Source organism: Schistocerca cancellata, chromosome 7, assembly GCF_023864275.1.
Source record: "Schistocerca cancellata isolate TAMUIC-IGC-003103 chromosome 7, iqSchCanc2.1, whole genome shotgun sequence".
NCBI classification, from domain to species: domain Eukaryota; kingdom Metazoa; phylum Arthropoda; class Insecta; order Orthoptera; family Acrididae; genus Schistocerca; species Schistocerca cancellata.
Window position 1 is genome coordinate 552,581,499 of NC_064632.1, and position 22,244 is coordinate 552,603,742.

Below are 22,244 nucleotides of genomic sequence, written 5' to 3' on the forward strand. Positions count from 1 at the left end.
ATACATGGCTACACTCCATACATATACTTTCAGAAGAGGCTTTCTAACACTTGAATCTTTACTCGATTTTAACAAATTTCTCTGCTTCAGAAACGCTTTTCTTGCCATTGCCAGTCTACATTTCATATCCTCTCTACCTCGACCATCATCAGTTACTTTGCTTCCCAAATAGTGAAACTTATCTACTACCTTGAGAGTCACATTTCCTAATCTGATTCCCTCAGTATCACCTGATTTAATTCGACTATATTCCACTATCTTCGTTTCACTTTTGTTGTTGCTTATCTTATATCCTCTTTTCAAGACACTGTCCATTCCATTCAAGTGCTCTTCCAAGTACTTCGCTGTCTCTGACAGAATTACAATGTCATAGGCAAACCTCAAAGGTTTTATTTCTGCTCTCTGGACTTTAATTCCTACTCAAAATTTTTCTTTTGTCTTCTTTACTGCTTGCTCAATATATAGATTGAATAATATCGGGGATAGGCTACAACCGTGTCTCACAATCTTGTCAACCACTGCTTCCCTGTCGTGTCTCGACTCTTATGACTGCCTTCTACTTTCTGTAAAAATTCGCTCCCCGTATTTTACCCCTGCCACCCTTATAATTCGAAAGAGAGTACTCCATTGTCAAAATGTTATAAATGTAGATTTGCCTTTCCTTAACCTATCTTCTGTGACAAGACGTGGGGTTAGTATTGGCTCGTGTGTTCCTACATTTCTCCGGAACCCAAACTGATTTTCTCTGAGGTGAGATTCTAGCAGTTTTTCCATTCTTCTGTGAAGAATTCGTGTTAGTATTGTGACTTATTAAACTGACAGTTCGGTAATATTCACACCTGCAGCACGTGCTTTCTTTGGGATTGGAATTATTCTAGTCTTCTTGAAGTCTGAGGGTATTTCGCTTGTCTCATACATCTTGCTTATCAGATGGAAGAGTTTTGTCATGGTTGACTCTCCCAAGGCTATCAGTAGTTCTAAAGGAATGTTTTCCTAGAAATCGAGGAAATGTACTTTTTTCTACTGTCGCTTATGTACCCCATAAAGTAAGCGCCGTTAAAGGAGAGCGTTTTTGGCCTAGCGGCCAAGGTGTCTGGTTGGCAAGCAGAGAACCTGTGCTGTTGTCAGTGGCATTCTGCAGTTTTTTGTTAGTTGTATCTTTTCTCGCATCGAAACTGGCGGGAATGAGAGGATTAATAAGGTAAGTAAATCATGGGGAATAATAGCAACGTAGGGAAAACAATTCACAAACGACTTGGGTTAGTAAAGAATTAAAATTTTAAGCCTCGTTGTATGAAAACAATTCCGAACGAGACTGCTGCGAAAACTTGCCTTCGACGCACGTTATCGCGTACCCTTGCTGTTCTTGGTAGTGTGCATAAAATAGCGGATTTTTACACGGCTCAGTATTTCGTTACATCGTCTGGAAAATTGTTGCGTAAAGTTTTCCCGTGCTTATAAGAAACTAATGATTAATTCCTTACTTTCAGAATAACCCTCGTATATATGGCCAGACGACGTTTCTGGCTTAGCGGTAACACACACATGCCTTCGTTGTGAATGAATCTATGTATTGGTGAAAACCGTATCAAAATCGCTACAGTAGTTCCTGACATTAGCCTCCACATTCACACAAAAAAAATTAAAAAGAAAGTGGAGGTTGTAATGGTTCTCTATTTACGTGACCATTACGGCACTCCAACCCCAGTTCTCGATACCAGTAATATCGAACTGCTTTCCTACGAAGTAACAGACGTATTTTTGTGACAATATTCACATTTGGTTATATTAATGTATAGGTACTCCGATGTATCGATATATTACAGTGATATGTTTCTTGTGTGTATTCATTTCTGTGAGACTGTCATAATCTTTGACTTACTTGTAACCGTTTTGGCGCGAATGCGCACAGACCAGTCTTTGTTTCACTTTGCAGAAGTTAAGCTGTTATTTCGCTTTCTAAAAGAACAGTCAAGTCTTGTGTTTGGTTAAAGTGGAAATTAAATACATGAAGATTGATACAAAACTGTTTTCTTGATAATGTGACAATTAAGAAGAAGTATATGTGAATTTACAAGAAGTTTAATAAAACTGTGGATCGTGAAGACCAAGTCAAATATTATTTCTACCATACCATTGTTCCGATCTAGGATTGTCTGATCATCAAGAATTTCCTGAAAAATGCATTTGTTATGTCTTCAAATATTGCTAAAATACAGATCTGGACCTTCTAGCAGTCAAAGTGGAATCACCCTAGAATCAACAAGATGAACCATAACAACTTCGACGAAATCTACGTGGGAATCCATTCAAGATAAGTGCCAAAATTAATGACTTTTTTACAGTCCATTCTGACGATACCCTCTACAGTCAATAACTTTGTTGTTGCCCGATAAAGCGAACATATGCTGCGTGAGCAACATTATTAATCTGACTTCTAACCTACTTTGCAAGTGGTGGTATTGTCAGAAGGTGTATCATTTATAATACCAAAGCATTGCGTGGGGTGAAGAATGTTCCAATAAAACCTTCAGAAATATCGTGATCTCCGAAAAGCTTGCGCGTCGGATACGAGACGAACTTCCCCCGACGCTGCTCAGTACCCTGTGGACCCACTGCTTGGCAAAACCCGAAGAGAAGCTAGGAGCGCAGCAGGCAGTTACTGCACTAGGTCGTCCAGGTAGGAACAGGAATAGTACACAAAAAGAGAACCAAGTTTGAGCAGCACTTGCGTACTTTATTTCGGGTTACACTATGTTATGTACAATCGAGAGTGGCGCCCAGCAGAGGTGGAAGCAGCGGCTTCATACGGACTCCTGGGCGCGCCGGTATTCGAAGACGCTGCCCCTCTCGAGGGCGGGCTGGCGGCAGCTCCTGGGGGCGGCGGCTGCGGCAGGGGCGGCGCCGTCGGGGGCGCCGTAGCCGCCTCCGCCCGGCGTCAGCAGCCGGAACACGTCCTGCAACACAACCGCCACTTGCTCAGCACAGACTTGTTTTTCCTTTATTGTTACTTCAAGCCCATCGCCCCATATCGGGGAGGAGGCGGTGGGGGAGGGGCTGCCAGTAGTACAAGTAATATGCAGTTTTGAGCGCTGGGCCGTTTGTGTTCCGTATCTGTTTAGGCTATCATTTAGCACGACGCTTTCGGAACTTAGAGAAAAATATTACGGAACACGGGCTGTATATGTATAAGACTGTGAGTCATTAAATGCGCGGCGTGTTTTCATAGCAGTCACAGTGCATTCTGCAACGAAAATCAAATCAGATCGGATCATAACCTTCTCCACTCGAAGAATTTCTGGAGTTAGTAACTGTGTTTAACACTTTTTTTTTTAATTTAGCCGCGCGGTATTAGCCGAGCGGTCTGGGGCGCTGCAGTCATGGACTGTGCGGCTCATTCCGGCGGAGGTTCGAGTCCTCGCTCGGGCATGGGTGTGTGTGTTTGTCCTTAGGATAATTTAGGTTAAGAAGTGTGTAAGCTTAGGGACTGATGACCTTATCAGTTAAGTCCCATAAGATTTCACACACATTCGAACATTTGGAAACTTATGGTAAGTTCCTATGGAACGAAACTGCTGAGGTCATCGGTCCCTAGGCTTACACGCTACTTAACCTAACTTAAACTAATTTACGCTAAGGACAACACACATCCCCATGCCCGAGGGGGGATTCGAACCTTCGACGCTGGGAGCCGCGCGAACCGTGGCAAGGCGTCTGAGACTGCGCGGCTGCCCAGGGCAGCTAACACACTTTTTCAACTTTTACTGGGCTCTTTAGTGATTCTGCTAATTTGTGTATCATTAAACGTCCCAGCAAACTACTTAGAAGAAATCATTTATATATGATACGACATTCTTAAATTTCTTTTTTTTTTATCCTGTGTATGGTATTTCAAGTTTTTCATTGACGTGAGCCTTTTGGTATATATTTGTATATTTGTTAGAGTTTTTCTATATTTACCATACTGATAACGTCCCTCTGCGAACAGAAAGTGAGCTTAAACCATGAAAGTGCTAAAAGGTGAAAAAATTGCGAAGTTTTTAAAATCTATAAAAAATGGATTTTATGATAGCATCTGATGATATTAACCTGTTGACATTGTTTTTAAAAATAAAGCCAAAAATATATATTTAAAACACGTTGCAAAAACGGCGATTTTTGTTTTGTTTAAAGAGGCACTATACTTTCACTAAAACGTTAAAAGAGCTGCACAGAGGAGAAATGGTTTTTGGGGTCTTTTGGATAATATCTCAGGAGATAAAGGAAGATATTGGGGCGGATAGTGGGAAAACAGAAAGTAAGGAGTAGTTTGGTATGTGAGCAGGATCTCAGTAGCAAGTGGAGAATGCGTGGGTAGACATGGAGAGTGAAAGCTGTCCTCACACGGGACGAGGCAGCTAATGTTGACGTGGACGCGGATGGGGCGTCCGACCCCACGACAGAAGAGCGCTTCCGGCACACGGGACGAGCTGCTTAACGCGATTTCCCCCTCTCCAGCGGCACTTGTCGGCTTCACTTGGCTCTCAAACCACACAGTCTCTCTATGAAAATGGACACAGGTAAAAATGCAATGTTAACTCCTTTGTCGAAGAAGGGTGGAGAAAAGCGCGAAGAAGATTCAGGACTCTTCGATGGCTTAAACAGCGAAATACTGATACAGGATCACTGCATAATGCTCTTCAGCAATCTGAGATACATGCTAGTAGAAGTTACTCGTTAAGACAACTGAATTTTCTTCCCATTTGCGGTTTTAAATTGAACATGGTGAAGCTATAGTGTCTCATGTCAGTTAGGCCATGCATAATATTCATACTGTCTATGTTGCATTGAACGCTAAAATAACGTACTTCATCACATACATACGAGTATAAAGATCTAGATTCGTTTCGTAATTTCACTCGAATGGAAGACGAGATAGTTTCGAAGCTGCTCACCATCATAGAAAACGATATTTACTGGGATTATATAAACAGGAGACAGTCCGTAAGGCCAGAGAGAGGTATATACTCTACTGGCCATTAAAATTGCTACACCAAGAAGAAATGCAGATGATAAACGGGTATTCGTTGGACAAATATATTATACTAGAACTGACATGTGATTACATTAACACGCAATTTGGGTGCAAAGATACTGAGAAATCAGTACCCAGAACAACCACCTCTGGCCGTAATAACGGCCTTGATACGCCTGGGCATTGAGCAAACAGAGCTTGGATGGCGTGTACAGGTACAGCTGCCCATGCAGCTTCAACACGATACCACAGTTCATCAAGAGTAGTGACTGGCGTATTGCGACGAGCCAGTTGCCCGGCCACCATTGACCAGGCGTTTTCAACTGGTGAGAGATCTGGAAAATATGCTGGCCAGGGCAGCAGTCGAACATTTTCTGTATCCAGAAAGGCCCGTACAGGACCTGCAACATGCGGTCGTGCATTATCCTGCTGAAATGTAGGGTTTCGCAGGGATCGAATCGAGGGTAGAGCCACGGGTCGTAACACATCTGAAATGTAACGTCCACTGTTCAAAGTGCCGTCAATGCGAACAGGAGGTGACCGAGACGTGTAACCAATGGCACCCGATACCAGCACGCCGGGTGATACGCCAGTATGGCGATGACGAATACACGCTTCCAATGTGCGTTCACCGCGATGTCGTCAAACACGGATGCGACCATCATGATGCTGTAAACAGAACCTGGATTCATACGAAAAAATGACGTTTTGCCATTCGTGCACCCAGGTTCGTCGTTGAGTACACCGTCGCAGGCGCTCCTGTCTGTGATGCAGCGTCAAGGGTAACCGCAGCCATGGTCTCCGAGCTGATAGTCCATGCTGCTGCAAACGTCGTCGAACTGTTCGTGAAGATGGTTGTTGTCTTGCAAACGTCTCCATCTATTGACTCAGGGATCGAGATGTGGCTGCACGATCCGTTACAGCCATACGAATAAGATGCCTGTCATCTCGACTGCTACCGATACGAGGCCGTTGGGATCCAGCAAGGCTTTCCGTATTACCCTCCTGAACCGACCGATTCCATATTCTGCTAACAGTCAATGGACCAACGCGAGCAGCAATGTCGCGATACGATAAACCGCAATTGCGATAGGCTACAATCCGAACTTTATGGAAGTCGGAAATGTGATGGTACGCAGTTCTCCTTTTTACACGAGGCATCACAACAACGTTTCACCATGCAACGCCGGTCAACTGCTGTTTGTGTATGAGAAATCGGTTGGAAACTTTCCTCATGTCAGCACGTTGTAGGTGTCGCCACCGGCTCCAACCTTGTGTGAATGCTATGAAAAGCTAATCATTTGCATATCACAGCATCTTCTTCGTGTCGGTTAAATTTCGCGTCTGTAGGACATCTTCGTGGTGTAGCAATTTTAATGGCCAGTAGTGTACACTGAAGAGCCAAAGAAACTAGAACACCTGCCTAATATCGTGTAGAGTCCTCGCGAGCACCCAGAAGTGCCGCAACACAACGTGGCGTGGACTCGACTAATGTTTGAAGTAGTGCTGGAGGAACTTTGACACCATGAATCCTGCAGGGCTGTCCACAAATCCGTAAGAGAACTATGGGGCGGAAATCTCTTCCGAATAGCACGTTGCAAGGTATCCCAAAATGCTCAATAATGTACATGTCTGGAGAATTAGGTGGCCAGAGGAAGTGTTTAAACTCAGAAGATTGTTCCTCAAGCCACTCTGTAGCAAGTCTGAACGTGTGGGATGCCGCATTGTCCAGCTGGAATTGCCGAAGTCCGTCGGCATGCACAATGGACATGAATGGATGCAGGTGGTCAGACAGGATGCTTACGTAAAAGCCACCAATCAGAGTCGTATCTAGACGTATCAGACGTGCCATATCACTGCAACTGCACACGCCACACGCCATTACAGGGCCTCCACCAGCTTGAACAGTCGCCTGCTGACATGCAGGGTCCATGGATTCGTGAGGTTGTCTCCGTACCCGTACACGTCCATCCGCTCGATACAATTTGAAACGAGACTCGTCCGACCAGGCAACATGTTTCCACTCCTCAACGATTCAATGTCAATGTTGCTGTGGCCAGGTGAGCCGTAAAGCTTTGTGTCGTGCAGTCATCAAGGGTACACGAGTGGGCCTCTCGCTCCGAAAGCCTAATCGATGATGTTTCATTAAATCGTTCGCACGCTGACACTTGTAATGGTCCAGCACTGAAATCTGCGGCAATCTGCGGATCGGTTGCACTTCTCTCACGTTGAACGATTCTCTTCAGTCGTCGTTGGTCCCGTTCTTGCAGGATCTTTTTCCGGCCGCAGCGTGTCGGAGGTTTGATGTTATACCAGATTGTTGATATTGATGGTATACTCGTGAAATGGTCGTATGGGAAAATCCTCAGTTTATTGCTACCTCGGAGATGCTGTGTCCCATAGCCTCTTGCGCCGACTATGGCTCCACGTTGAAATTCACCTACATCTTCGTAACCTGACATTGTAGCAGCTGTAACCGATCTAACAACTGCGGCAGACACTTGTTGTCGTATGTAGGCGTTGCTGACCGCAGCGCCGTATTCCGCCTGTTTATACAGGGTGAGTCACCTAACATTACCGCTGGATATATTTCGTAAACCACATCAAATACTGACGAATCGATTCCACAGAGCGAACGTGAGGAGAGGGGCTAGTGTAATTGGTTAATACAAACCATAAAAAAATGCACGGAAGTATGTTTTTTAACACAAACCTACGTTTTTTAAATGGAACCACGTTAGTTTTGTTAGCACATCTCAACATATAAACAAATAATCAGTGCCGTTTGTTGCATTGTAAAATGTTAATTACATCCGGAGATATTGTAACCTAAAGTTGACGCTTGAGTACCACTCCTCCGCTGTTCGATCGTGTGTATCGGAGAGCACCGAATTACGCAGGGATCCAAAGGGAACGGTGATGGACCTTAGGTACAGAAGAGACTGGAACAGCACATTACGTCCACATGCTAACACCTTTTTATTGGTCTTTTTCACTGACGCACATGTACATTACCATGAGGGGTGAGGTACACGTACACACGCGGTTTCCGTTTTCAATTACGGAGTGGAATAGAGTGTGTCTCGACATGTCAGGCCAATAGATGTTCAATGTGGTGGCCAGCATTTGCTGCACACAATTGCAGTCTCTGGCGTAATGAATGTCGTACACGCCGCAGTACATCTGGTGCAATGTCGCCGCAGGCTGCCACAATACGTTGTTTCATATCCTCTGGGGTTGTAGGCACATCACGGTACACATTCTCCTTTAACGTACCCCACAGAAAGAAGTCCAGAGGTGTAAGATCAGGAGAACGGGCTGGCCAATTTATGCGTCCTCCACGTCCTATGAAACGCCCGTCGAACGTGTACCTCACCCCTCATGGTAATGTACATGTGCGTCAGTGAAAAAGACCAATAAAAAGATATTAGCATGTGGACGTAATGTGCTGTTCCAGTCTCTTCTGTACCTAAGGTCCATCACCGTTCCCTTTGGTTCCCTACGTAATTCGCTGCTCTCCGATACACACGATCGAACAGCGGAGGAGTGGTATTCAAGCGTCAACTTTAGGTTACAGTATCTCCGGATGTAATTAACATTTTACAATGCAACAAACGGCACTGATTATGTATTTGTTTATATGTTCAGATGTGCTAACAAAACTAACGGGGTTCCATTTTAAAAAAACGTAGGTTTGTGTTAAAAAACATACTTCTGTGCTTTTTTTATGGTTTGTATTAACGAATTACAATAGCCCCTCTCCTCACGTTCGGTCTGCGGAATCGGTTCGTCAGTATTTGATGTGGTTTACGAAATATATCCAGCGGTAACGTTAGGTGACTCACCCTGTATATCTCTGTATTTGAAACGCAGGCTTATACCAATTTCTTTGGCACTTCAGTGTGTATAAATACCTAGGTGTTACAGTCACGAACAAACTTATATTGGAACCTGAGCCGTGTGTCGGCTCTCAACATATATCGCGCTGTAAAGATTGTTCTGAGTCCTTCCATTCCATCGTTAATTGATTCTTTCATATTTATCGTTATGCTGCGTACGATTCTGTTGAGATTCCCCTCTGGCGGCGTGTCTGGTCTTATCGATCTTCGAGTCGTTGCTTCCTGTTAGCCTTGTGTAAGGGAATAAGATCTTTGGGGGGATGGCCGGTTGGTTGCCTAGCGGTGACGAGTCGGTCGTTCGTTTTTTTTTTTTTTTCTTTTTTAATCGGGAATTAGAGAATGTCGTACGATGAGACCGCGGCGTGGCGTGGCGGTGGTGAGTTGGCTGTTGTTCCGAGAAGCCGCGTGCTCCATCCTGGCGGTGCGAGACAAGTGGGACGAGTTGACGGGACAAGGCTGTAAGCTCTTGCTGTGAGCACCCGGGGGCCACGGCTGTGGTTCCGAGTCACTACTTGGTGGGACCGGCAACTGATGTCTTTAACTTTTCCGTCTGGAGGCGGGAATGATGGACTAGTAACTCGCCTGACCTGAGGAGTGGTATTTCGCCGCCGTGGGTGCAGAGAAGACGAGGGCTCCGGTGACAGAGCGCGTGACTGCGTGACTGTGACCAGTTGGGTACGCTGGCGACGTGGACACGGTCGGGTGTGAGGAACCTCTGCATCGGAGTTCACCTGCTGTTTCTCTGATAAACTGCAAGTTAAGTTGGTTAAAGGTTTAAATGTTAATTGGTTTGTGCAACCAGCGTCTTTTCTGCCTTGTGGCCTCCTGCGTTCGGGTTTCCAGTCCCTGTCGCCGGTGTATTTATAGACAGTGATCTTTTGGCTTCTTATTAGTACTGCCTGGGAGGAAGTGTATTTTTGGGCAGGGATTATGGTTCCTGATTTGATTCCTCCTCTTCCCCTGGCCTCGCGTGAGGTCGATGTGATTGATGAATGTGAGGCGTTGTGGGTCTGTTAGTCCGCTTCTAGCCTCAGCATTCATCGGGAGACAATTGTGGCCGCCCTTACACCCGGTCGGTTAATTATTTCTATCCCAGGACATGGTATTAAAGTTGTTAGTTATTGTAAAATGTTAAATGGTTGTATTTTACTCTGTTTTTTGGCCACTGTTTAAAAAGGTTAAGTTTGCCTTTCTTTGGTGGGTTTTTAAAATTACGTGGCTTTAACATTGTTAGTTATTGTAAAAGGGAAATGACTGTATCTTTACTTTGATTGTTTTAATCTACTTGGCATCCTTTGATAATGCTAGTTCCGCCTCTCTGTTAGCGAGCCCTTGTAATTTAATATCTTGTTGTGCCAAAGTTTAAAAGAAGATGGCTCCCTACATGTTCGGTAGCGAAATTGTATGCAAATTGGTAGCTTTTTGTTTCATTACTTGGAAAGTTTTAATTTTGTTATTAAATGCTTTATCAAAGTCTGTTTTAAGTAAAATGGCTTGGCTATTAAAGGTAAAGTTTTTAATTTCATTACTTGGAAAATTTTGATTTGTTCAAATGGCTCTGAGCACTATGGGGCTCAACTTCTCAGGTCATTAGTGCCCTAGAACTTAGAACTAGTTAAACCTAACTAACCTAAGGACATCACACACATCCATGCCCAAGGCAGGATTCGAACCTGCGACCGTAGCGGTCTCGCGGTTCTAGACTGCAGCGCCTAGAACCGCACGGCCACTTCGGCCGGCTTTGATTTGTTATCAAATGTTTTATCGAAGTCGGTTTTAAGTAAAATGGCTTGGCCGTTAACTGTAAAGTAAATTGTTTTGAAAAGGCACTCATGCTTACTAGCTTTTTGGATCTGTTCCTGGTCAAGTGATAAAGAAATGACTTAATGGTTGAAGTAATCAATAAAGAAATTGTAAATTGCAACTCGACAGTAACCAACTAATTTTGGCCCCGTTTCCCAACAGGGGGTTTTCCTTGATTAATCGTAACACCCGTCTCAGAACCATCGCACAGATAACTGCGCGGAGAAGGCGAAGTAAAGAGTGTGTTTTTACTGGCAGAACTCGTAGACGAAGTAACAACTCTGTTAGACTGCCTACAGTACGCCTGTTCATCCTCTTCTGAAGTATTGTTAGGATGTTTACCAGACAGGATTGACAGGGGCCTTCGAAAAAGTTCAAAGAAGAGCCTCGTGTGTCGTCGCTACTGGGGACACACTGCGGTGGCGAGACATAACTCGAGCTTCCCGCCGTAAGGTCGGCGCAGAGGCTGATCCTGCGGCGGGGCCAGAGATTAGGCCGCGGAGTCGGCCCACCACCGCAGGCGGCGCAGCCGGCATCGACACTCGCCGCATCCTACGCGGCGCGCGCCTGTTTTTTTTTGTTTTACGAGCCACACAGGCAGGGTATTCCCCGCGCCACATCTCACACGCCAGACCGTAAAGAACGGCGGCGACACGGAAGAGGCGTGAAAGTAATAGTGAGGAACCCCCCGCATCCCTCACCGCGCCCTCTTCGCCACCCCTTCTCCGAAGAGTAGAGTACGCCGGCGGGCGATCGTATTTCGCTTTCCATTCCCTCTCGGCGTATGCCTCTTTATGCCCCTGCTGCCGCACTGCGAGGCCCTAATTCCGCCTCTCGACTTTGACTGCGCGGAAGCCCCGCCGACACTATTTCATTCCCCACCCCCACCCTACCCTCCCCTCCCCAACCCAACCCACCCTACTGCCCGCAGTTCTTTGTTTCGCAGTTCCTTCGCGCGGGGCTGTTCGCCGTTCGGCAGCAAATAGACGCAGTGCGGGAAGCACGGGAAAGGAAAGGATCTGCGGAGAACGCGGACAAGCCTTTGGCAGACCGGCATTGGTTCTTGTGCGTCGGTGCGGGCCGAACAAGCCATGCATACATATGGCGTCCCGGTGCGCATTACGTATGCGACCCCGTTCGGCTTGTTCGCGTAGAGTCGGGGTCGCTGCCAGGCCGAGAGATTCCGCTTGCCGCCTCCCACTGGCGCTCGCTTTATCGGATTATTAACACAAGTTTGGAATTTTCGGCGCTCTGGCGAAGCAACTTCGCTGGCGCTTCTGTTATCCAACAGGGTATCGCATACACTTGACGCCAGAAATGTACCCTGGCATTCAGCGAGAAAACATTATGTTTGCAACAGAAAGTAATTACTCACTTAAGCGCCACAGAAACTGGTACAGGCATGCGTGTTCTAATACAGAGATATGTAAAGAGGCAGAATACGGCGCTACGGTCGGCAAAGTCTATACATGATAACATGGGTCTGGAGCAGTTGTTAGATCGGTTACTGCTGCTACAATGGCAGGTTATCAAGATTTCAGTGAATTAGAACGTGGTGTCATTGTCGGCGCACGAGCGATTGCACACAGCATCTCCGAGGTAACGATGAAGCGGAGATTTTCCGGTACAACCATTTCACGAGCGTACCGTGAACATCAGGAGCCCAGTAAAACACCAATTCTCAAACATCGTTGCGGCCCGAAAAATAATAATAATAATAATAATAATGAGCGTATGGCATTGGTGGCCGGGAGACCCCTCGCGGGGCGGTTCGGCCGCCGCTCCACAAGTTCTTTAACGCCACTACGGCGACTTGCGAGTGAATGAGGATGAAATGATGATGAAAGACACACAACACCCAGTCACCTCGAGGCAGAGAAAATCCCTGACCCCGACGGGAATCGAACGCGGGACCCCGTGTGCGGGAAGCGAGAACGCTAAAGCAAGACCACGAGCCGCGGACGGCCGGAAAAAGATCCAGCAGGACGGGGCCAACGACTACTGAATAGAATCGTTCAATGTGGCACAAATGCAACCCTTCCGCAAACTGTTGCAAATTTTAATGCTGGACCATGAACAAGTGTCAGCGTGCGAACCATTCAGCGAAACATCATCGATATGGGCCGACTGGTGTACCATTGATGACTGCACGACGCAAAGCTTTACGCCTCGCCTGGGCCCGTCAACACCGACATTGGACTGCTGATGACTGGAAACATGTTGCCTGGTCGGACGAGTCTTGTTTCAAATTGTATCGAGCGGATGAATGTGGAGGGGTATGGAGACTACCTCTGTCTGATCAACTGCATCCATTCATGCCCAATGTGCATTCCAATGGACTTAGGCAATTCCAGCAGGACACAGACACCCCACACGTCCAGAATTGCTACAGAATGGCGATGGGAACACTCTTCTGAGTTTGAACATTTCCGCTGGCCACCAAACTCCCTAGACATGAACATATTGAGGATACCTGGGATGACTTGCAACGTCCTATTGAGAAGAGATCTCCGCCCCCTCGTACTCTCACAGATTTATGGACAGCCTTACAGGATTCATGGTATCAGTTCCTTCCAGCACTATTTCAGACACTAGTCGAGTCCATGCCACGTCGTGTTCCGACACTTCTGCGTACTCGCGGGGGCCGTGTACGATATTAGGCAGGTGTACCTCTACATCTACATCCACATCTACATCTACATCCATACTCCGCAAGCCACCTGACGTTATGTGGCGGAGGGTACCTTGAGTACCTCTATCGGTTCTCCCTTCTATTCCAGTCTCGTACTGTTCGTGGAAAGAAGGATTGTCGGTATGCCTCTGTGTGGGCTCTAATCTCTCTGATTCTATCCTCATGGTCTCTTCCGCAAGATATGCGTAGGAGAGAGCAATATACTGCTGGACTCCTCGGTGAAGGTATGTTCTCGAAGCTTCAACAAAAGCCCGTACCGAGCTACTGAGCGTCTCTCCTGCAGAGTCCAGTTTCTTTGGCTCTAGTGAACAAACTAATCATACAAATGTGTTGAAACAAACCATCTACAGTAACCAGCCAGTCGAAGAAGATGGAGTTATCTACCCAAATGGAAGTACTGTGTGAAAGAAGCTGCGCAAATATCCTGTCAGATGTTGATAAGATTTCAAAGTGGTCCAAAGATTGCAAGTTTGCTTTAAATGTACAGATATGTAAAAAATGGTTCAAATGGCTCTGTGCACTATGGGACTTAACATCTGAGGTCATCAGTCCCCTAGAACTTAGAACTACTTAAACCTAACTAACCTAAGGACATCACACACATCCATGCCCGAGGCAGGATTCGAACCTGCGACCGTAGCGGTCGCGCGGTTCCAAACTGAAGCGCCTAGAACCGTTCGGCCACACCGGCCGGCAGATACGTAAAATTGTGCACGTCACAAAGCGAGAAAAATCAACTGGCACAAATACCCGGGTATGACAAATCAGAGGGATACGAAATGGAACAATCACGTAGGCTCAAATGGTTCAAATGGCTCTGAGCACTATGGGACTCAGCATCTTAGGTCATAAGTCCCCTAGAACTTAGAACTACTTAAACCTAACTAACCTAAGGACATCAAAAACACCCATGCCCGAGGCAGGATTCGAACCTGCGACCGTAGCAGTCCCGCGGTTCCGGACTGCAGCGCCAGAACCGCTAGACCACCGCGGCCGGCCGTAGGCTCAGTCGTACAGAAGATGGACGAAAATGTGGAAACACTGCGAGAAATGCATTCTTGAACATAAATCCAGATGATATCCAAGGCTGCAGGTTGCGTCGTAGTATTTGATTAACGATCGGTAACTGTGAAAGTCCTCAACACGTTTCAAGCGTCAGTCGTAGTCACACCAGGGTGCTGTGTAATCGTTGAGTGTATCGTGTCGCAGCTACGCCACCGGGCTTGCCGCGGAGGTAACACCAGGTCTCGTCAGATCAGCGAAGTTAAGCGCTGTCGGGCTTGGCTGTCACTCAGATGGGTAACCGTGTCGATCAGCCGAGCGCTGTTGGCAAGCAGGGTGCACTCAGCCCTTGTGATGCCAATTAAGGAGTTGCTTGACTGACAAGCAGCGATTCCGGTCTCGTAAAATGACGGCTGGGAGAGCGGTGTGCTCACAACATGCCCCTCCATATCCTCATCCAGTGACGCCCACTGCCTGAGAATGACGCGGCAGTCATCGGCACCGTTGGGACTTCTGTGGCCTGTTAGGACGGAGTTTAGTTACTCCACTGGCCATTAAAATTGCTGCACCACGAAGATGTCCTACAGACGCGAAATTTAACCGACAGGAAGAAGGTGCTGTGATATGCAAGTGATTAGCTTCTCAGAGCATTCGCACAAGGTTGGCGCCGGTGGCGACACCTACAACGTGCTGACATGAGGAAAGTTTCCAACCGATTTCTCATACACAAACAGCAGTTGACCGGCGTTGCCTGGTGAAGCGTTGTTGTGATGCCTCGTGTAAGGAGAAGAAATGCGTACCATCACGTTTCCGACTTTGATAAAGGTCGGATTGTAGCCTATAGCGATTGCGGTTTATCGTATCGCGACATTGCTGCTCGCGTTGGTCCAATGACTGTTAGCAGAATATGGAATGGGTGGTTTCAGGAGGTTAATACGGAACGCCGTGCTGGATCCCAACGGCCTCGTATCACTAGCAGTCGAGCTGACAGGCATCTTGTCCGCATGGCTGTAACGGATCGTCAGCCACGTCTCGATCCCTGAGTCAACAAATGGGGACGTTTGCAAGACAACAACAATCTGCACGAACAGTTCGACAACGTTTGCAGCAGCATGGACTATCAGCTCGGAGACCATGGCTGCTGTTACCCTTGACGCTGCATCACAGACAGGAACGCCTGCGATGGTGTACTCAACGACGAACCTGGGTGCACGAATGGCAAAACGTCATTTTTTCGGATGAATCCATGTTCTGTTTACAGCATCATGATGGTCGCATCCGTGTTTGGCGACATCGCGGTGAACGCACATTGGAACCGTGTACTCGTCATCGCCGTACTGGTATGGGGTGCCGTTGGTTACACGTCTCGGTCACCTCTTGTTCGCATTGACGGCACTTTGAACAGAGGACGTTACATTTCAGATGTGTTACGACCCGTGGCTCTACCCTTCATTCGATCCCTGCTGAAACCCTACATTTCAGCAGGATAATGCACGACCGCATGTTGCAGGTTCTGTACGGGCCTTTCTGGATACAGAAAATGTTCGACTGCTGCCCTGGCCAGCATATTCTCCAGATCTCTCACCAATTGAAACCGCCTGGTCAATGGTGGCCGAGCAACTGGCTTGTCACAATACGCCAGTCACTACTCTTGATGAACTGTGGTATCGTGTTCCATGGGCAGCTGTACCTGTACACGCCATCCAAGCTCTGTTTGACTCAATGCCCAGCCCTATCAAGGCCGTTATTACGGCCAGAGGTGCTTGTTCTGGGTACTGATTTCTCAGGATCTATGGACCCAAATTGCGTGTTAATGTAATCACATGTCAGTTCTAGTATAATATATTTGTCCAATGAATACCCGTTTATCATCTGCATTTCTTCCTGGTGTAGCAATTTTAATGGCCACTGGTGTAGTTATGTCGAAACTAGGCAAATCTTTGGTGCCTGAATGGTGAGTGCTTCGTCCGTAACTAAGCGAGCCGAAGTGTGTCGTGTTTGAAGAGGCAACATATCGGAGATTTATACCACATACACGGAAAGTATGTCACAAAGCGGACGAAAATGTGTGTTGAGTGATCGTGGCAGACGGTCATTGAAGAGGATTATGACGAAAAATACGAGGGCAACGGCTGCAAAAGTCACTGCAGAACTGAATATCGCGCTCGCGGACCATCTTAGCAACAAAGCAACACGAACGGAGCTTCGTAAGCTGGAAATTGGAGAACCAGCTGGAATTCCAAATACACTGACGAGTGATGCAAATGCCCGTCCTAGGAAAACGTGGTGCCGAAGCCATTAAACCTCGACTATGGAGCAACAGAAGAAAGTCATTTAGTCGGATTAGTGTTGTTTCACACTGTTTCCAACTTCTAACCAGGTTTACGTCCTAAGAGTGACGATTTGGGTAGCTATATCGTGGTACTCCATCTGTCCCAAGGTTACTCTGCAAGTTCGCGCAACTGCCAAGTATTGTGTCACCATTTTGGTTGATCAGGTCCAACCCAGGGCTCTGTTTACATAGCCTGCAACGTCCAGGAGTGATTTTGTGAGCACAACGATGAATTGTCGTAACTCCGTTGACCACCACAGAGCCTCTGTGGTCTACTTTGGAGAGAAATGAGCGTCGTCATCATCATCATCATCATCATCGTCAGAAATGAGCGTGATCGTCGTCGTCGTCGTCGTCGTCGTCGTCATCGTCGTCGTCATCTGAACTTGCCACTGTTTTGCAGGAAGAATGGAGTAATATTTGCCTGAAAACCATGCAGGACCTGTATTTATCCATTCTGAGGCGAGTGAAAGCTGTTTTGAATGCCAATGGGATTCCTACATTGTTTTAGGCGTGGTAATACGTTTTGTTTTAGCTGTTTCCAACTTGTTGTCAACCCCCTTTAGGCATGTGAGACTTTGATTCATTAGCAGGATACTGTTAAAATGCCTTCGGTCTAAGTGGGATCCATAACAAATACGAATAACAGCAGATATTGAATGTATACCATGAAGGTTAGCACACAAATGGTCAGTGATTTATTTAACTGCCACGAGAGCGTCATGGAAATGTTGAAAAATCTGAACTAGCAGACTCTTGAAGATAGACGCAAATTATGCTGCAAAAACCTGCTTACAAAATTTCCAGAACAAGTATTCAGTGAAGAATCTAGAGGTATCTTTCATTCGCCCATATATCACTCCCATTGGGGACCCAGAACATTAAATTACACTAGATACAGCATAAACAGATGCATTTAAGCAGTCATTCTTTCCACACTCCACATGTGATTGGACTGGGAAATGTGGCTTCAGGCAAAGTACCCTCTGCCATGCACTTTGTAGTGGTTCGCAAAGTGTGTTTGAAGATGTAGATGCCAATGAAGTCAAACAGTAACAGCATTTCAGAATTATGCTTTCACCCTGCAGTGGACTGTGTGATGCTCTGAAACTTTCTACAAGATTAAAAATCTGCACTGGACTGAGACTAAAACCCAAACTTTGCCTTTTGTGGATAAACCTCTGACTGACTGATCTGTCCAGGCTATCTGTGTCCAGATAGATTGAGTCCAAGTCCCAGTAAGGTGCAGAATTTTAATCTGCCGGAAAGTTTCAAATGGGCCTGTGGTCCTATGAGAAAATGAAGATTCATTCTGGAAACAAATCAGTAGGCTGTAGCTAAGCCATTTCTCCACAGATACCTTTTCTTCCAGGAACACTGTTCAGGATGGTATGCTGGAATACTTCTGGCAAAGTTGGAAAGTAGGACAGGGAACAGGGGTCACAGATCATGCTTGGATAGCTCAGTCATCAAGAACACTGCCAATAAAATGCAAGGTCCTAGGTTTGAGTCCTGGTACAACAAACAGTTTTAATCTCCATCTGCATCTGCATCTACATCTCTTCTCTCCAAATCACTGGAGTGCTTGACAGAGAGAGCCTTTCATAGCATAAAGTATTAAGACTTCTTTTCATTCCACACTTGCTTGGCATCAATTGATTACATACCTACGAGCAGATTATATTCATTCCAATATTGTCTTTGTAATCATTATGGGAGCAATGCTTAGGTGGCTATAGATTATTCCTAGATTCTCCAAGTAATACTCATTCTTGAAACACTTAAATTGGCTTTCATCAGATAGTTGATATTGTTGTTTATTAGAGTTACCCATATGCATTAATACTGTTGTAGCACCATCTATTATCAAGCATCTGCCAATTCACGTTTTACACCTCCTCTGTGACATATCCCAGGTGTAAAACTTATCTGTGACCATCTGAATTGCCCTTCTTTGTACAGCTTCAATCTCCCAATTAGCCCTAATTGGTACAAGTCTCAATCACTTGAGCCATATGCTAGGATGGGTTGCACTAGAGTTTTGTAGGCAATTTCCTTTGTAGACCGATTGCATTTTCCCAGTATTCTAACAATGAATCGAAGTTTCTGTCTGCTTTACTCTTGACTGAGCAAATTTGGCCATTCCATTTCATATCCTTACACATTTTTTACACAAAGTATTTGTATAAGCTGCCCAATTATGACTCATTGGTATCACTGTCTTAGGATACTATGATTTTTCTTTTCTTCAAATGCACAGTTTTACATGTATTAAGGTTTAAATCCAGTTGAAAACATCTGCAATGCTTCAAAATCTTATCAAGACCTAATTTAATATTGGTACAGCTTTCTTCAAATGTAACTTCTTTATACGGTAACCGCATCACCTGCAGAAAGTCTCAGGATACTATGAGAGCAAATCGGAGTCTTTGCCCACCCCCCACCCCCTTTTCAGCCAAATTACTGCCCTAAATCCAAAGTCAACAAATCCAGCCCCAGCAGTGGACCTTTCCTGGACAAGCCTGGCCTCACCTGCCGACAGCTCCAAGGCACACCATTGCTGTCAGTAATTGAAGATCGTGGTTGTACTTCACATGTCCACAGCATACGAGCAACAAAGTGCAGTTAATTTTCTATGGAGCTAATGACCAACATCCAAAGAAATCCACAGGCCAATGCATCCAGTGCATGGAGAAAAGTGTCTCACTTTGCAAAATTTGGATGGTGGTGGTGTGAGTTCACAAAAGGCAATGAAGACTTGCATAAAAATAGCATTCCAGGAGGCCACATTCATCATTGATTGGTGACAATGTTTCCCATGTGGATCGGTGTGTGCATATTACGGATATTTCCTTGAGCTCAGCATTTTCATATGGGAATGTTTACAATATCGTTCACAGGTCCTCAGGGTACAGGAAGGTGTCATGTCAGTGCGCGCGCGCGCGCGCGCGCTCGCATGTGCGTGTGCGTGTAAGCAACTGGATGACATGATGAAAGGCAAGTGGATGATTGCTTCACTGTATCACCTGCAACAGTATGCTGAGGGGGTGACAGTTTCCTGGACCACACTGTTACTAGTAAAATACTGCATTTCACACTGGAGTCAAAGCAGCAAACATGGTGCAGAAACATCTTGGTTCACCTCTTACAAAAAAAATACTGCTCAGTGCCATCTGTTAGAAAAGTTATGTTAAGTCTTCTGGGATTGCCATGGACCTTCTCGGTGGACTTCATGCCACCAAGTTCAACCATCGATGCAGACTGTTACTGATCCACACTGTCATGCCTGTGGGCTGCCGTCAGGAATAAGCCCCCAAGGGATCTTTGATGTGGAGAACATAGTTATCCTCCAGGACAATGCGAAGCCACATATGCCATTCAGAACCACTGCCAAGTTCCAGTCATTTCACTGGAAGAGTTTGCGCCCAACCATTACTCAGTCATGAACTCGTCCCCAGTGATTTCCATGTTTTCAGTCTGTTGAAGAAGTTCCTGGGAGGACAGTGACTCAAGTGCAGCAATGAAGCTGAGATAGCAGTCCAACAGTGGTTCCACAGTCAGCCGAATGAATTCTACTACAGGGACATATCAAATTTAGCGCTGTGATGGGACAAATTTGGAAAAGTAGTGTAAGGTACATATATTTGAAATTATCTGTATGTACCTGTATTAAGAAATTGGGGCAAAGACTTTCTGATTCAACCTCATATTAATATTGTCTACCAGGTCATTAATACACAACATGAGCAACAAGGATCCCAGCACACTTCCATGATGCACGACTGAAGTTACATCTACTTTGTCAGTGACTCTTCATCCAAGATAATATCCTGCTCTCCTCTCTACCACGAAACTCTCAACCCAATCACAAATTTTGTTTGATACCCTATATAATCATATTGTTATTATTAATTAAGGGTGTGCTACCGAGTCTAATGCTTTCTGTAAGTCAAGAAACACTGCAGTTATGCGATTACCTTGTTCCACTACTTTCAGGATATCATTTGAGATAGTGCAAGTTGGGTTTTCTATGCCTGATGTTTTCAGAGTCATACTGGTCTACCTGTACGGTATCATTCTGTTTGAGATACCTCGATATGTTTCAGTTCAGAATATGTCCAAAGATTCTACAACAGTTGTATATCAATGATACTGGATGGTAGTTTTGTGAATCGCTTTTGCTGATTTACTTGTAGAAGAGTGTGATCTGTACTAACTTCCAAATACTGGGTAAATTTTTTTGTTTGAGGGATCTACAGCATGTTAATGTTAAAAAAGGTAAGCAGGAGCTATGTGGCTAACTCAGCCAGAAATTCTATATACAGTCTGATAGGGATTCCATCAGGCCCTTGGGCTTTGTTCAGTTTTACACAAGAATGCAATGGGAGCAGTATTTCTGGTTTTTCCTTTGCGAAGGAACATTTAAAAGGCAGATGACACAGTTTAACAGTCAACATATTATTTGTTGGTTAGCTCAGTTTTGACATTTGTGTCATTCTCAACAGCAAGTGCCTGCATCAGTAAGTAGTGTGATCTTTCATCTCCTCAGGTCTCCTGCTAGAAGACTAAATCTCTAATAGGAGACTTGAGGGGATAATTGATCTTATTATGTATGGACCACACTACAAAGAATATGATAATCTCCCTTGAATAATATCATGTGCCACTGTTTCTTTATCCTGCACATTTTCCAGACATGTCACACACTAAATGTTGCACACTAAACACAATTTATTGACTGCCCACTCCTCTGTCAATCAAAGCTAATGCTTTGCAAGTAACAAGTAAATTGCATAGGCAGAAATTCCTGAGAAGCATATCAAGGCAGCTCTTCATCCCTGTGAAGAAGTTAGGGACTCTGTTTGCAACATACAGACACTTCACATAGTACTGACATTTTAGGATTACAGATCTTGTACAGTCTTGTAATCATACCTCTTTGAATGCTGCTATATACCAAATATGTAGTATAAAATTCAGTTTTGTCACATATGCAGGTTCTGCAATTTACAAATATTAGAGCATATTTGAAATTAAAATCCAATGATAATAAAAAGTTACATTATGATTATTATAGGATTCTAAAACTATTAGTCCTGGTACTTCAATATATAATGTAGTCACTCACACCCCTTTTCACATTGAGTGTACAAATGGTAGAAACCAAGTGAGGTTGCACAGTGGCTAGCACACACAGAATTCAGAAAATGCTGAGGAAGCAAAGGATATTGCACTCTCAGTTCAAAAGAGAGCGCACAAATGATGACAGACAAAAGTTAGTAGAGATTTGTGCATCTGTGAAAAGATCTCTGCACGAAGCATTCAACAACTACCACCAGCATACCTTAGCAACAGGTCTGGCTGATGAGAACTAAAGAAAATTCTGGTCCTACGTAAAATCGCTAAGCAGGTCTAAGGCTTCCATCCAGTCACTCACTGACCAGTCTGGTGTGGCAACTGAAGATAGAAAAAAGCAAGCTGTTTTAAATTCCAAGTTTAAGA

General features: G+C 45.3%; 1 protein-coding gene across 1 annotated transcript in view; it reads right to left on the reverse strand.

Moving 5' to 3' along the window:
* Window positions 1-2,726: 2,726 nt before the first annotated feature.
* The window catches only part of LOC126091934 (5-oxoprolinase), a 158,327-nt gene continuing 138,809 nt past the window's right edge, over window positions 2,727-22,244 (reverse strand). The window contains exon 20 of the mRNA XM_049907256.1: window positions 2,727-2,957. Coding sequence (XP_049763213.1) covers window positions 2,805-2,957 — 153 coding nt within the window. The 3' untranslated portion in view covers window positions 2,727-2,804. The remainder of the gene's footprint in view (window positions 2,958-22,244) is intronic.